The 15,964-nt window shown below is 54.7% G+C and overlaps 4 protein-coding genes across 4 annotated transcripts; 3 read left to right on the top strand and 1 right to left on the bottom strand.

The window, feature by feature from the left end:
* Positions 1-3,083: 3,083 nt before the first annotated feature.
* Positions 3,084-6,253, top strand: B0H18DRAFT_1125469 (uncharacterized protein; the record flags this gene model as incomplete). Its single annotated transcript, XM_048035025.1, has 3 exons — positions 3,084-5,501; positions 5,553-5,960; positions 6,131-6,253. The coding sequence occupies 3 exons, from the start codon at positions 3,084-3,086 to the stop codon at positions 6,251-6,253; spliced, it is 2,949 nt and encodes a 982-aa protein (XP_047886609.1).
* Positions 6,254-6,939: 686 nt separating this feature from the next.
* On the top strand, positions 6,940-12,264 carry B0H18DRAFT_959756 (uncharacterized protein; the record flags this gene model as incomplete). Its single annotated transcript, XM_048042857.1, has 19 exons — positions 6,940-6,981; positions 7,089-7,253; positions 7,320-7,366; positions 7,438-7,577; positions 7,781-7,875; positions 8,239-8,289; positions 8,404-8,549; positions 8,628-8,660; positions 8,713-8,785; positions 8,900-8,931; positions 9,405-9,553; positions 9,593-9,660; positions 9,833-10,054; positions 10,098-10,271; positions 10,616-10,656; positions 10,899-11,061; positions 11,280-11,666; positions 11,715-11,895; positions 11,924-12,264. 19 exons carry the CDS (start codon positions 6,940-6,942, stop codon positions 12,262-12,264), a joined length of 2,550 nt encoding a protein of 849 aa, XP_047886608.1.
* A 379-nt stretch (positions 12,265-12,643) lies between these two features.
* Positions 12,644-13,301, bottom strand: B0H18DRAFT_1125467 (uncharacterized protein; the record flags this gene model as incomplete). Its single annotated transcript, XM_048035024.1, has 2 exons — positions 12,644-13,011; positions 13,214-13,301. 2 exons carry the CDS (start codon positions 13,299-13,301, stop codon positions 12,644-12,646), a joined length of 456 nt encoding a protein of 151 aa, XP_047886607.1.
* An 805-nt stretch (positions 13,302-14,106) lies between these two features.
* On the top strand, positions 14,107-15,446 carry B0H18DRAFT_959754 (uncharacterized protein; the record flags this gene model as incomplete). The annotated part of the gene is made up of 8 exons (XM_048042856.1): positions 14,107-14,358; positions 14,402-14,456; positions 14,493-14,501; positions 14,561-14,580; positions 14,637-15,028; positions 15,054-15,076; positions 15,160-15,173; positions 15,306-15,446. The coding sequence occupies 8 exons, from the start codon at positions 14,107-14,109 to the stop codon at positions 15,444-15,446; spliced, it is 906 nt and encodes a 301-aa protein (XP_047886606.1).
* Between the last annotated feature and the right edge of the window lie 518 nt (positions 15,447-15,964).

Below are 15,964 nucleotides of genomic sequence, written 5' to 3'. Positions count from 1 at the left end.
CGAAGTAGCTTGGCAGAACGCAAAGGATGCTCTCCAGTCCGCGCCAATACTCGCTCATGCGATCCCGGGATTACCGTATAGACTCTACACCGACGCCTCCGACATAGCCCTAGGAGCTTGCCTTCAGCAAGTCCAACCCATCCGCGCAAGCGACCTCCGCGGTACACGCATGTACGATCGTCTAGCTAAGGCCTTTGCAGACCGAGCTCCGATACCCGTACTGGTCGCGAAGACAGCGCGCAAGTTCGATGACTGCCCACCTCCGTCGACTTGGGCCCCCACCTTAGACGAAACCATCGTCCATGTGGAGCGTGTCATCGCCTACTGGAGTAGAACCTGCAAGCTGGCGGAACGGAATTATTCTGCTACTGAGCGCGAAGCTCTGGCCGCGAAGGAAGGATTAGTACGCTTCCAACCGTTCATTGAAGGCGAACCTGTCACTCTCGTCACGGACCACGCCACATTACAATGGGCACGCACGTACGAGAACACCAACCAATGACTCGCGGCCTGGGGAGCGGTGTTCGCGGCCTTCGCGCCGAACCTCGACATTGTACACCGCGCGGGGCGCGTTCACTCTAACGTCGACCCACTCTCTCGATTACCTCGCGACCCGCCGGAACATCAATCTCCGTGCTTCGACTCTTCCATACCCATCGTCACTGATCAGACCACGGCCGCCGCTACGGAATCAGCGGCTGAGCGAGCTCCCGCCCCTCGCATGGCGGCCGGAGCATCATTAGCGACATCCTGGGACGAAGTACTCGAAGAGACGCCACCCACAGGATGGCAAACTCACACGTACACGGACAACTCAGGCCTCAGCGTGGAGGGCGAGAGGGAAGAACCGGACGGAACGAGTGAGGGAGAAATAATGCCTCCCCATTTCGAACCGTTCAAACAAGACACAAGTTCACCTTACGCAGAGAACCGGAGTCTACAAGTTGAGGGAGATGCCACGCCTCCCCAGCACGTAAACGAAGGAAGGAACGGAACGAGTGAGGGAGAGACAATGCCTCCCCACGTCAAACCGTTCAAGACGGCCAATCCAGTTCAAACCCGATCCCGCAATGCCAAAAGAGCTGCGGAGAATCCAGCGAACACCCCGAACGAATCACTCAGGAACTCAGGGGTTCAGGACGCTCCGCGCGATCCCAGTTCTCTGTATTATCCAGACGAAGACGTATCGCATCCCACCATGCTCATCAAAATGAGTAAGGAATATCGAAACAAATTCGTTCAAGGCTACGCGAAAGACCCATTCTTCAGAGACAAATGGAAGAAGGCCCGTGAACCGAATATACAACGTTTCGCGGGACAGTGCGTCTTCATGGACGACTACGGACTGCTCTACATGCGAACTGGATCCGATCCCGCGAGGTTATGTGTGCCACGCTCGGAAGTATTCCCGCTAATTGCTCGGATACATGACTCGCCTCACGAATCCGCGCACGAAGGCGCAGCGAAGTTAGCCCTCCGGATCAACGTGCGGTTCTTCTGGCCCTCACTACGCAAGGACGTGCTGGAATACGCTGCCTCTTGCGACGTCTGTCAAAAGACGAAGTCCGATCACCGAGCGAAAGCCGGGCTCTTACGTCCGAACCCAGTCCCTAACTGTCCTTTCGAATGGATTTCGTTTGATCTCATCACTGGCCTACCCTTCTCGGAGGGATTCGATGCTGTGTTCATAGTGGTCGACAGGTGCACCAAGCACGGACTCTTCATCCCGTGCAAGGGAACCCTCAATACCATCGAATTTGCCCACCTCTTCGTGCTACATGTCGTCTTCCGCTTCGGTATTCCCGAGCATATCATCTGCAACCGAGACGGTCGATGGATATCCGAATTCTGGAGAGCAGTCGCTGTTGAACTTGGCATCCATCTATGTCTATCGTCATCACATCATCCTCAACACGACGGCCAAACGGAGATAGTCAATCAACGACTAGAGACTATGCTTCGAGCTTACGTTCAAGGCGACCGGACGGGATGGGCCAAGTGGTTGCCCGCCCTCACCCACGCGTACAATTCCTCGATACACTCCGCCACTGGTCACTCACCCTACTTTCTACTCTACGGCTACGATCCTAAGGGCACTCTCGACTTCCTTAACAAAGATAGCCGATACGTGGAACGTCCGCTGCTTGCTAGCGAGCGCGCGACCGACTTCGTTATCGAAATGGAACTTCATCGTCAGAAGGCTCGGGATGCCTTAGCCCTCGCTCAAGAACAAGCCGCCCGTCAATTCAACAAGGGCTGACGCGTGGAGATCTTCCCCGTTGGATCCCGAGTCCTGGTCAACCCTCATTCACTGGAGCTCGTTGACGTCAAGGGCACCGGCAAGAAGCTTGTTCAACGCATGCTCGGACCGTTCACGGTGCAAGAGCAAGTCAACCCTTTAGTTTACCGTCTCGCTATCCCCGACACGTACCCTATGAATCCTGTCATCAACCTCGAACATCTACGACGCTACAGAGGATCGTCATCAGTACCCGTCGAAGTCGACCGTCCCATCCTCCCTGATCCGCGCAACTCGGACCTTCTCGCCTCTGAAGAATTCGAAGTCGACAAAATAGTAGCGTGGAGAAGGAACAAGTCCCGAAGTAATCGCCTCGAATTCCTGATACGATGGAAAGGCTATAGTCCCATTCACGACACTTGGGAGCCGGCTTCTCATCTCCAGAACACGTTCGAGATTCTCAGGGAATACAAAGCCGCGGAAGGACTAACCCGCTGATAGAATTACTTTTCTCTTTTCTAATCTTCTTTTTCTCTCTAGTAGCTAGATTAAAATACTTTGCCACCCACGAATCTCTCTTACTATACTGTATTTACCTCTACGTTACTCCTTTCCCTTAATTTCTAGACGCCTCCTGACGCGACGCGAGCTGTCACGTGAGCATGTCGCGGAAGTTCGAAAGCCACAAGAGCACTAAGCGTGCTTGTTCCTCCTTCATCCCTTCCTCCGTGAGCTAGTGATTTTGCCGCTTCTCACTCTCACTCCGTAGCCTAAGCAAACGTTTGGAACTGCCGAACTTTGCTCAGCTACCTTCGTGATTCTCCTTGTCTTCTCCTTCTTCGTCATGTCTGCCTCATCCCCTGCCTCGTCCTCGCTCGGATTCCGCACGTCGTTGCACTATCCGCGGGATTTCCAACATCTCCCGGTCCGACTTCGAGCCAGTCAAACCGCTTGGGAACTCTACCGAGCTCACCGCGACGTCCGTTCCGCCCTCCCCTTGGGCGACGGGTCATTCGCTGTGTCATCCAACGCCCCGTATGTCCCGTCGCCACCCCCAGGGACAAACGATCAGGAAGAAGTTTACGCGGATGGGTGCACAAGCTGGTTCGAGCCTGGGTACCACGCCCAACACTGGAACAGCGCGTTCGAACATCGTGCATTCATTTACGAATCACCTGAGAATGATGAAGGAGTGGACGCTGCCTTCGTTCTGCTCGACTTCAAGCGTGGTCGGTGCCCAGTCTCCTTCCGCGTTTCCTGCATCCAAAACGGGACGGGCACTCCCACTCGCAACTTCTCACTCGCATTGCGGACCCTCTACGACGCGGAACTCCATCGCGCCGAGGAATTCTACAACCTCGACCGTTCCCCTCCCTCCGGTTTCGTCCTTCGTCCCACTTGCGTCCAAGACGCGCTCTACGACTTCGGCAGCCTCACCGTCAATCTCCACGCGATGCGCAAGATCGTTGCTCTCATCCAACGCCATCTCCTGGAGCTGCGAGCTTACGCGCTTCACGCCTACCTACGGCGAGCCTTCGCCGAGGGATGCTTTTCAATCCCGTGTCCGGATTTGGTGGGAGTGGGGTGCTGGGTAGATGAAAGGAATGAAGAGGTACGGAAGCGTCTTGCTTGGTGTGGGGTCCCAGTTTGGTACGTTACTTGTTCGCCTCCCCCCTCAAGCCAGATTGTCTCGACCATAGCCCCAATGGACTCTCGACTCTCATGGGAGGAATGGGACGTGACAGAGCATGCACCGCCGCAGCCTGTGGGAAGGCGCACTCGTCAATGTATGCGTCAAATTCAAGCTGACCTCGATAGCGCTGAAGAGGACTCCGACCTCGACATGGGCGACGCCAGACGACGAGATCGAGGCCCTCCGCGACGACCATCCCCGGCGCCCCCCATCCCCGCTCCCTCAGATCGACGAGACGAGGCTAGGGACGGAGCCCCGTTCGACAACTTGGACGAAGGATGGGTCAATAACCCCGCCCTCGGGTCGCTCTCGGATTCGACGCCTCGAGCCCGGACCCCGTGCAGAGAGCCGGAACTGCCGCTCCTGCGCGAGGATCCGCTCACATCTTCGGTCTCCTCGAAAACGCGCGGAGAGTCGGAACTGCCGCTCCCGCGCGCGGATTCGCCCATGGCCGTATCACTCCCGGCGAGCCCAGTCGAGTCGCTCGCTCCGCTCCCGACGGCACCATCTCCGCTGTCGTCCCCTCCGCGTCCCTCCTTAGACAAGGGCAAGCAGCGGGCTAGTTCTCCATCACCTCAGCCCTACGGGAGATACGGTCCGTCTTTCCGCCGCCCTCCCTCTCCGGACCCTCGGCCCATTCGCCGCGCGCTATCTCGATCGCGATCTCCTCGGCCCTATCGCCCTCGACCTCGGTCGCCTTACCACGCTCGGTCTCCTCCTCGTCCTCTGTCGCCCCGAAGAGGTGGCGACTTCTACAGGCCCTCCCAGTCCGCGGGGTACTCCCGGCGTGCAAATCGAGACGGGATGCACCGAGCCGCGCCTCAAGAAAGGGCACCTAGAGCCACCAGAGGGCGTAGTCCTGCTCGAAGGATAGATTCACCTCGTCCGCCCCGTTCCCCTCCGCGCGAGCCTGCCCCTCGGAGCAGCTCCAACAACACCGGCCGACCTTTGGCGGAGCGGATACATCCCGCTCCCGTGCCTGCCTCGGCTCGTTCGTTGGAGGAACGTCTACGGGTCGACGAGACGAACCTCCCTAGATCCGCTCCCGTCGCGGACACCAATGAGCCCGGTCCCTCGCTCCTCTTGCGCTTAAGCGACTCCCGATCTCTGCTCGCTCACGTAGGAACGACACTCGAGGAACGACTCTCCGACACCCGCGTAGCTGATGGCGAGAACGACACTCCCGCCGACGATGACGGAGACAAGGGCACCCAAGGCCTGGATCCAGAGGACCCACCCGCGAACCCCTACCGGATCGTCACTCTTCCGTCAGGATCCCCTCTGAGGATGCGGCTCGACCTTCACTCGCCGCTCGAAGTGGTCGAATACATTCGCCGACCCTTCGAGCGCAACGAGTTCACGCCCGCTCCTCGCCGACCTTGGGAAAACGAGCTCGGACCGGAACCACAATTCCCTGCGGACGGGTTACTCCTCTTGCCCTCGCCTCAGCTTCTGCTCGGACGACCCGACGACCGGTATGGCGCCCTCTTGATGTGGCTCAAGTCAAGGGACACGCAAGTGGCCGCTCTTGACCTTCCGCCCGGTGAGTGGGAGCCGCTCAAGTTCAAGGTCTGAAAAGGCCGTCTTCGTCCCGACGCTGCTCTGAGTCGTACGCTCAAGACTTGCCCTCTCCGCCCACTCCCCGCGACCGAGCTTCCGTACCACCGCAACCCTCATCCGGACAAGGAGGACAAGGAGGTATGGGAGCTCCGCACCTTCCACTTCCGATCGAACGTCGAGCGCATCGTAGCGGCCAAGCACCCAGCCATGCGAGGCGCGACGTCTACGACCGCCCATGGCGTGCTTTGGGCCGGGATCCGCGACAGAATTCGTCGAGTCTGGGGGGCCGGACTGTCCGTCTACCCCTCATACTACGAACCTCGCTACCTCGACAGCGAAGACGATGTGGTGAGGCTTGCGCACTGGTGCACCTTGGGGAGGGTTCTCTTGGAGTTGGACATTCGGGACGATATTGCGAAGGACCTGAGACTCGCGGTGGGGGGCCCTGTTACGGATGCGGCGGACAGGGTGAATTCCGCGTACCTACATATATATTCTTCACTGTACAATAACCGCGACCCCCATCTCTTTCTTCCTCGTCCCGTCTAGCAGTAATACTTTGTCGTATCACGTGTACATCTAGGCGCGCGTCTCCGCTGAAGGCGCGCGCCATACGAAATAGACGCACAACTTCTTAGCATCCTACATCCTCGTCCGAGTGCGATTTCGCCGCGCCGTACGAACTAGGATCAAGTCCCTCCAACGTCGGGCTCCTCGCCCTTCGTCCTCGACACGAGCTCCTCGCTGCGCTGTCCCTCTGAGTCGTCTCCTCGTCGACCCCGCCGTCGAGCTCCTCGCCGACTGCCAGCGCGCTCCTCGTGCAACGACCTCAACGCGGGCTCCTTGCCTCGTTCACGCCTTCAGCGGGCTCCTCGCCCCGTCACGACCTTTACGACCTTCACGTCCTCAAGTCCGCGGTCTCCTAACGACCCACGTCCTCGAGTTCACGGCCTAGTCCGGCCCCCTCGCGAGAGCGCGAAACCGCTAACTCTCACATATGGGAGTGTCCTCCTTCTGAATCCTGAATCCTAAAGAGAAATTTCTGCAACGGGACGTGTTCAGTGCGTAGTTGAATGAGAATACTTGCCTGTCTCCGGGGTAGCCTCTCTGCCAACTTCCCATATTTCTTCAATGGCATCTCCGGGTCAATTTGGTCCATCCGTTCTGCTCTCGGGGACGCCTTCCACTCCTCCTTCGCCATCCGCCTCAGCCTCTCGTTTTGTGTCTGTCTGACCCTGGATAAGCTCACTGGGAGCGTGTTTTTCAGCCAGCCCAGGAGGTCCTCGACCGGGCTACTATCCCCTTGTGCCGCCTTCTTCGCCTCCACGTCTGCCATTTCGTTCCCAATCCGCCGTAGTGACAATTAGAAACGTGAAGTGAAGCCAATACAAAGACATGTCAGCTTCGCAGCTAGAACAACGAGAGAGCTGGAATAGACTTGAAACACATGAAGGGATGGGACGGAATCACCGCGAAGGGCTCGCCAGTGGTACATCTCATGGCAAAGGGTTACAGACAGCGCATGCAGTTAACTTGAAGCCTTGTTCATCAACTTGAAGCCGTCAGGAGTAGGCGATGATCAGAAGCGGATGAAAGCCAGGGTTTGACGTGCGGAAACGGGTGGCACTAGCAGTACAGCATGTAGAAGCTGGTGCAGACAAGACTGAGACTGCGTGTAAGGGTTTGAACTGGAATGAGGGTGCATACTGCACATACTACCTACGCCGCGTGGACCTAGCCGATGACGACCTTGAGCGGCGAGTGGAAGGCTACTTCACGGAAAACACCTCAAACACGATCCAAGCATTTGCTGATTGTTCCGCGTAGCGTAGTTTGGCAGGACTGGTCGAAGGGCTGAAGACCGTCTTAACCAGGTACGCATGACGGCCCAGGGTTGCAAAAGATGGGTGAACACGAACCTGAGTACCAAACGTCACATACATAGGTGTTTGGCACCTGCATTGAAGACACTACAAGCTCTTCAAATCGCCCACACGACGGAACAGGCGAGAGCAGCAGAGGAGGAGGAGGGCCCCAGAGATCTAAAGAAGTCTGCGGTCGTGTTAGTTGAAGTCCAGAGCGAAGGTGGAGGAGCGCGCGGCCGTGGACACCAAGAATATCCTTCGAGCACCTCTTGACCACGCTTGCTGAGTCGTTTCATCTCTTAAACTTCTTTTGATCACACTCCAAGCACTCTACAAGCAGCCTCTGATAACTAGTCTTCTCTAGAGCTACGGCGATCAGATATGATGATGTTCTGCTGAGCTTTGACTGAATGTGCGGCCTAGGACTCATGCTCGCGCGCGCCCATCCTCCGGAGCTCTTTCACCCTCCGTCGCACGACGAAAACCAATGGGTCTATTCAAGTTTGAGTGCTACTCCAGTGAGTTCCTGTCTGTTCTACGTCTGATATGGCCTTGGCCTGAGCGAAGGATACATACTTGACAGCTTTGTCCTTGTTCTACGACGAGAAGACGCGGCATCGCGGTCGAACAGCTCCTGGTCTAGATCACAACTTGAGAGGCCTTGGGAGATATAGGAAGGAGTAGTGGTTCTAAGGCACATAAGTAAGCTCTTCTTTTTGGTGGATGCGGTTCATCATCTGCCAGTAGTGCACCAGCCTCCATCGACCGCACCGCGAGTGTCCGTGGCATACTTACCCTGACATGACATTGCAACAGCTGTTAAAGCACGGTCAGCGCCGTTCCTCCTTGCCGAATGCTCCAACGCCATAACACGGTTTTAGCGCAACCAGCGTGGCGACTTCGTTCAAGGCAAGGCAATTCCTGTTCTTCAAGTAACTTGAGCTTACATCTCGCCACCGCCGACGCAGAGCCCACCAACTGAAATATGTGGCAACAAGAACTAGTACTCTGCCTCACCTACTGGTTCATTGCACCCGTCGGTACAGGGCATTCTAATGGCAATTGCGGCCAATGCAATGTCATTAGACTTGCACCCTTGCAGGAAGGCTCGTCACCTGCCGACCAGTGCTAGACAACTCGTCGTGACTGCAACGCTACAAAGCATTCCTGCGGAAGTCTTCCTATTTGCCAGGTGAGGATAGCTTGTGTACTTCGTACCTCATTGACGCGCCATCATTCCAGCTCGATCCTTGTGAATCTTTTTCTGCAGGCTCGAGGGTCCCGGTCCTGTGCCAGCACGAACGTAGTTCACTACATCTCGATAAAGTGTTCAACCAACAGAGTTCTATCAGTAGCAAGGTCGGCGACGACGCAACAAACCTGTTTCCTCTCCACGTCGCACTAGCCGGGCTCCACAACCAAGCATTGGTGAGTTCCAAATTTTATTGCATGCGTACGAGATGCTTACGAGATCCAGTGAGCTCCGGATACCAGGAGGTGAGTTTACACCTGTCACAACTTCTCTGACCCTGTTATCCGGAGCTCATGCGTCCGAACACTGGCTTCTTCACCTGGTGTGCATTTCATGAGGTGGCTGCTCCGAGTTGCCTTTCCGACGGGGTCCACTCCTCTCAACGTGTCATTTATGCGGACGAGATTCTCCGTATATGTGGCTCGCCACTCGTCACTGGATGGCCTTTCTTGCGCTGCTCGGTCGCCGCTGTGTGATTTAATTGACTCGTATATCTGCTCGTACGGGGTGCCCAAACGCCTACTATTCCCATGTCACTGCACCCAATCGGATCTGTACCTTTTGTTGACGTTGACCCCCGCGTGCATATGCCACGAAATTCAAACACATCTCGTTGAATAGTAGCGGTGGGCTGGATCAAAGAGAGTATGACAATACAGCTATACTCAGGCTACCAGCACCGCTGACAGGTTTCACGTCCAACACATCGAGTATCATACATCCAGTATGCAGAATGCTTCTCACAGGAAACTCATACTATGATATACTCTAGTCCGTCGATTGTTCACCGCGTAGTCTCAGACTCAGCGTCGGGGTCAGATACGGATCGCTGAGAGCTCTGGGGCTGATCCCGGCCTCTGCTGCCGCATCCCGCATCCTGTTGCGTTACTGCTCTTCGTTGTCCTTCGAGCGCAGGTCGCCCGCTAGCGCGTGGAACGCGCGTTGTGAGAGGTAGGCCTGGGATCTCTGTTAGCTGAGTACAGTGCGAAGTGAGCTGCAACGTGCCTGGCTCATGGATGCGTCCAAACGAAGGAGTGTTGGTCCAGGGCCGGTGAGTATAGCCTCGGTGTGTGTCCGCAGTGGTCATTCGCTGACTGGACTCGGCGCGCGTGCTGCTGAGCAGGGAGAGGAGGAAGAGGAAGCGCGACACCCTGCGCCCCAATTGTGACGTTCGGTGTTGAGTGCGCCGTGCACTGAGCTGAGCAGAACATTGCACCGAGCAGGACACGGCACCTTGCCGTGTCCCGCGATCAGGACATGACTTGCAGCAGTCAAGGAGACATTCCTTGGTGCCGACACGAGGCAGTAGCGCAGTGAGAGTTGACGAAATTGCAGTGAGGGCTGACGAGAGCACAGTGAGGGCTGATGAGAGCGCAGCGAGCAAGTCGGGGCACCCGTGTACTAGGCCGTGGATCGCGGTGAATGCGCGAATGGCGGCTTTATGGGTATTGTCAGACTCGTCGTTGTCGTGCGCATCAACTGGTGTAGCGAGACCGAGGCATCGACAGCGTGGGGACGGGGCGCAAGACGGCGGGAGGACGAAACAGTGATAATGAGTGCACAACGGAGTCCAATGCAAGACGAGTTGAGGACGCGGTCAAAGAGCGGAGCACGTGCAACGCGGCAGCCAGCCGAGGGACCAGTGGACAGAAAAGGAAGGTGGTAAGGCCAGGCCATTACATGCCCAGCGGCTAAGTGATCGATCCGACGGGACAGCGAGTGCTTTCACCCGCTGCCAGTTTTCTTTGTGACACCCACCATCCTGTTGAACTTCGACTATTTTGGGTGTTACACTACAGGATAGGACTTATCCTTTACTCGTTATGGACTTATGTTCTTCGTTGCTACATATTACATACATTTCTTACGGACTTGATCCAGACCTGTAGCACATGATTTGTTCTAGACTTGTACGGAACATTCCAGTACTTTCCAGTACTTTCCAGGATGTTCCAGGATGTTCCTTGATGACATCACTATGACATCACTATGATATCATGTTCTAGGACTATCCAGATTCCCTTCCGGTCCTGTCCAGTCCTTTCCAGTATGTTCTATCCATGGTGCAATCATCACATCATTGCTCATTGCACCATTACGATGTCATGCTACTACACTTACTGTACGATCATGTGATGGCTCTCTCATGTGTATATATACTGGGCTGGATGCCCCTGTAATGTAACGATCTCTCCTCTCGTTCTACGCCTCTCTGAGTCTTCCCTCTCAGTAGCTTTGAGATCTGTTGTAAGTCCTCCATTCTTACAGTCCTTGTTTGCTCCCTTGTAGTTTTGCCTTCAGCTACGCCACACCACTCCTTGTTCAAAACATCCCACTCACATTCTGTCATTATTGGTGCACTCAACGGTCACCTCTCATTCAAAGTCCAGTAGGAATGCCGGGGTATATTGGCATGGGCTTGCCCGAAATCCAGCGGATGATTTGGCAGGAGGTGAGATGTCATGCTTCTTTGTAGCATTTTGTTTCAAACGAATGGTTAGGTCTTCCCCCGGTTACCACCCCTGGCTCCAGCTTCCATATTCTGTCCTTATCCCCAGACAGTGATGCTTGCATCAGAAGCAAGGTCACGATTGCCTTGTGCCTCTGCCTTTTTCCAAGCTTTCCAAGTTGCTGGACATCAATTATACACCAACATGTTCTTCATCTCAGATGATGCTCTGCAATCATTTCTTGACTATCGAAATCTCAGGAATCATGATGTTCAGGTGGCTTCCCACAGAAGTATTGGATTGCATGCATATAATTGACTCCTCTGCTCAGGACAAACTCTTGCTTGTATCCTGCAAGTGGGTTGAAACCATCAATATACTTCTTCCTGGAAGTTTGGAGGGTGGCAGAACCTTTTCAGTTGCCTGGCAGGAGTCTAGATTTGCCTGGTCAAACCTCACCAATCTCACCAATCTCACCAATCTCACCATAAGCTACCATCACAAAGAACCTGCTCCACTGCTGCCCTACATGTGCATTGCTCCCCATCTTCCTCCCACACTTCAAGTCCTCAGACTCAGGCCACACAATGTGCATGAATATGATCTGGTATGTCTCCTTCATGGTCTGAAACAAATTGCAACTGAAGAACTACAGACCGCTATCCTCTACCCAATCAGAGGTTTCTGGACAAACAATGCATCATGGTCTTCTCAAATAGCTGCATTCAAGAATGTCCCAGTTTTTCATTTCCATGCCAACTTCTACCTGATATGGCCTCCTTATTCCACTGGGGTCAATGACAAGTTATGTACTAGGTGGACCACTGGTCTGAGGGGTAAGACTGCCATGCTACCCCTACACAGGATTGTCTGAGTTGGCTAATTGGTCTCTTGAAGATGGAAAGATGTCCAAGATAGTGATCAGTGTTGCTGCAGACTTGGATGAGCAATATCTGCTTGGAGCTATTGAGGAGCTCAGAGAGGAACAGCATCTCACCAACCAGGAATTGATCAACCAGGGCTACAGGGACACAGATTGGGATTTAGATCACTGTGATATGGAGTTCACATGTGCATACACCTGGAGAAGGCTGGACTCTGGAAGGTGGGATACATCAATACTTCCCATGGATCATGCAGAGGAGGCTGTCACATATATGAAGTCTAGCTCATATATGGCACTTGAGCTGGACAGTAGGATATAGAATACTGTCTCATAGCAAGGCACTTCCTCGACATGGTGCACGTGGCTACCGTCCTCCCGCCGCGGCGACTGCGACTGCCAGTGTCGTTCCTTCTCTATCCTCATCAGCAAAGGCTCCGTTTGTCTGAGATGCCCTAAGGCATCTAAATGGGTCTGAGCGATCTAATTACCGTCTAAGGCACCTAATGTGTCTAGCACTGTCTAAGCTTCTCGTGCACTAACAAGCCCTTCAGCAGAAATAATAACATTGTGCGCGTTTTAATTGTAGTGCAAATCAATCATACACAAGTACGACAATCCAGTTATACTACACTAGCTATGATACACCGAACTTTCTGGCCGCATTACCCACATCGTCGCAACAAACTTGAAGGCAATACTCACACGTTCACCCCGTTATACGGCCCGTCATGGTCTGACACATTGCCATCCCAGAGATACGGCACGTCCCCGACGATGCACTCCGTGCTCGGGTTATCCTGGCTGGTACACGCCGCCCACTCGCCCGAGTCTTCGATGTGCACCTCCGAGTCTCCAGACGGGTGCATGAAGCCGAGGAACATGCCCGGCAGGATTGGGTCCGGGTCTTCCTCATTGTTGATGTGCGTGACGGAGTTTGACTGGGCATCGACGTAGTCCGCGAAGGCTTGGTTCCCGACCCGGGGCAGGCCATACCCGACGAAGGTGAAGGTCACGTTGAAGATGTGGAGTGGGAGGTAGACGGTGTTGAGGAGGGAGATCGCAGTGCCTGTGGTGCACAAAGTTTGTGTGAATCAGCTAGAGTGGGCGTGAGGATGCGTACGTAGTGAATGTCCAATGACGTGTCCGCCTTGCAGTCCGAGCCGCAATCCCAAGCGAGTGTCGCCGCCGGTGCACAGTACACCGCGCCCGCATACCACATATACGGCGTGAACACAATGATCTACGCTGTCGAGAGCGCGGTGATCGACTGGCGCGCGGGCGCAGGCTGGGTGCGGGCTTGGCGGACGCAGTGAGCGTGGCGTACAGGAGCGCGGCACTGAATGCGACGGCGTGCATGGCTCAGTGCTGCTCAGGGTGCAAAGGAATCTTCGACTTTACTGCCTTTTCGCTCGCGTTCTTGGCTCATGCGGTACCCCACCTCCTTGTCCTGGTCTGCGCCCTCCTCCACGTCAGTCTCGCTCCCCTGCATCCAAAAACCGTGGCAGTTTGATTACCCCAGAGCGATCCGAGTCTTGCATGCGCACTGCGTGATGCGCGAGTTCGATCTAGTTTGCCTGTCGCCTGAGCCACACGACCCCAAATTTGTATGTCCAGTCAACGATGCAAGTGTTTTGTAGTGCGGTTGAGACAGGGTTGGGCGGTCACGGTGACCAATTGAGTTGCAGAGTTCGTCGAGGTGGTGGCAGTCAAGAGCAGCCCGCCGGATGCTAGTAGCGCTCGGAGTCCGGGCCCGCTTGCGACGCTCGACGCTGTTAGTGTCGACTCGGAGGCTATGATGTTCGGTACTCCCGATGCATGAGTGTGCGAGCACCGCCTGAGTACAAGTCGCCACTGGGCACTGGCAGCGTCGTCAGTGAGTATTAGTACCGCGAACCGGCGACGGTGGGGAGTCTTGTACAAACCTGCCCTAAACTTCCCGCTGCCACGTCAACATCGTCGTCTTCTCCTCCAACCACGTCTTCCCCATAAGTAACCCTAGCATTGTCGCCTTATGTTCTCCATTCACCTAAAACTATTCCATCACCATCTTCAGACCTCGACCAAGGGAGTACCGGGTGCATCAAGTCTCTCAATGTTGAACATCCGGCAAGCGAAGTCGAGCATGGATTACTGCAGAGAGAAGTAAGTTTGGTAACCACAAATGTATTCACCTAGTTTAGTATTGCCCCTCGCCGCCGTTCGGCTGCTGATCTTCCGCCTTTGCATCACTCAAGTCTTCCCCGCTCAAACAGCATATTCGGTACCTGTCCTCGCCAGCGTGTACATATCGCCACATCGTACTTTAGCAAGCTTCACCAATGATGCCCTGGACGAAGCGAAGATCCTCCACATGGTGCCGTCCTTTTGCTCACCATCGCGCAATGGGCAGAAAAATCGAGGGTGGGTCGTACTGGTACGCGGAGTTGCAATGACATGTCACATATATCATTATTCAGGTGATCCAGGTCGACAACATAAGGTTCCCTTGTGCTCTCAGTTGCGCGAACGCTGGTGAGTTGTCAATGCACACTGTCTTGTTGCTTACAGGGTCATTCTGTGAGTTTGCTGATGGGATTGCAGTCACCCTTGGCATATCTTGCGCTCGCGCTCAACAGTGGATGCGGAGATAGGCATGGTGAGTCAAAGTGTTCAAGTTGAAGCGGATCACTGATGAGCGCTCTCCTTCGACAGGAGTTAGCAGTCGTGCACACTGGAGCTCCTGCAAAAGGACTCAAAGAACAAGTCCGAGTCCACACACAAGACACGGTCGCCCGACTTCCTTCGTTCACCCACGGGCTCATTCTCTTCAGCGAGCCCGCCTCATTGGCCCGCCCGCCTGCTTGCTTCATGCTCGTGCACACGATGCTCGCTCTCGCACATGATGCTCGATCGTTCCACGCGCGGTGTCGACAAGCGAGACATCCACATTCCCCGGCGTTGCTGGTGGTAACCTCCCTCAGACACCGCACGGAGCCGAGCGTGCCGTGGTACGACCCCACGGTGGGGCACCTGCGTACGCTCGGCGGGCCGGTGCTTGACGTGGCGGAGCGAACTGTGAGGAACACTGACGCGAGCGCGCGGCGGTGGGCGCGTGTGGCGTACTTGCAGGCACGATGATGGACGCGTACATGGTAAGTCAACAATAGAATTGACATGCTTACGGTATGATCGTATTCATTGATCTCGCATTCTATTGACGCTCATGGCACACTAGTTACGATCCCTGAGGTACGAAGGTATCGTTCTTATGATGGACAGGCCTGAAACGCTTCCAGTGGCGCCCAATGCGGCAGTTTTTTCCCACAGGTACAGTCATTTGCCCCCAGCTTATCATGTATAGTTAACATTTGTTATGGTCAGTTAGCGGAGTTCAAAAATTTCAGACTCCCAGACAACGCGACTTGCACCAACACCACCAAACAAATGCCGTGGCTCAGTGCTTTGTCCTGGGGTGAGGGCCCAAGAAACACTTCCAGTGGCGCCCAATATGGCAACTGGTGAGAATGTCATGTGACTGGCAGCCAGGCAGCTCACTGCTAGCGCTCACACTTATAGGCTGCCCCATAGCCCTAGTTAGTAACAATTTTGAATGGACTTAGTATACTGATCTGATAGCCCTTCATTCAGAGAGTATACACTATCATTATTGAGTAGCTAGAGTGGCTGGCTGGTCCAGAAAATGCAAAATAAAAAAATCCACACGTGCCTCTGCAGATGTCAAAGTGCCTATTTGTGCCTCAGATGTGCTCCATATGTCTGTAATGACATACATACGTGATTCATACACTGTACAACTCAGTGGGTGCTGCACTACAGCCAAAATCAGCCACAATGAGTCATTTGAGATGTTGTAGTCCATGTACATGGTGTAGTGATGTCTAGAATAATCCCAAGCACTCAGATTCTCCTATTGGGTGCTTCTGTATATTTGGCAGATTTTCTGCATTTTTGTGACCTCCATGGGCACCACATCTTGTCCTACTTCCCCTTTGGGCAGGACACCTACTCTATATGGTAGT

Source organism: Fomitopsis serialis (genome assembly GCF_022376445.1).
Source record: "Fomitopsis serialis strain Sig1Antser10 chromosome Unknown B0H18scaffold_156, whole genome shotgun sequence".
In the NCBI taxonomy this organism is placed as follows: domain Eukaryota; kingdom Fungi; phylum Basidiomycota; class Agaricomycetes; order Polyporales; family Fomitopsidaceae; genus Fomitopsis; species Fomitopsis serialis.
Note: the sequence above shows the minus strand (reverse complement) of the source record. Positions and strands in the feature narration are given on the sequence as shown.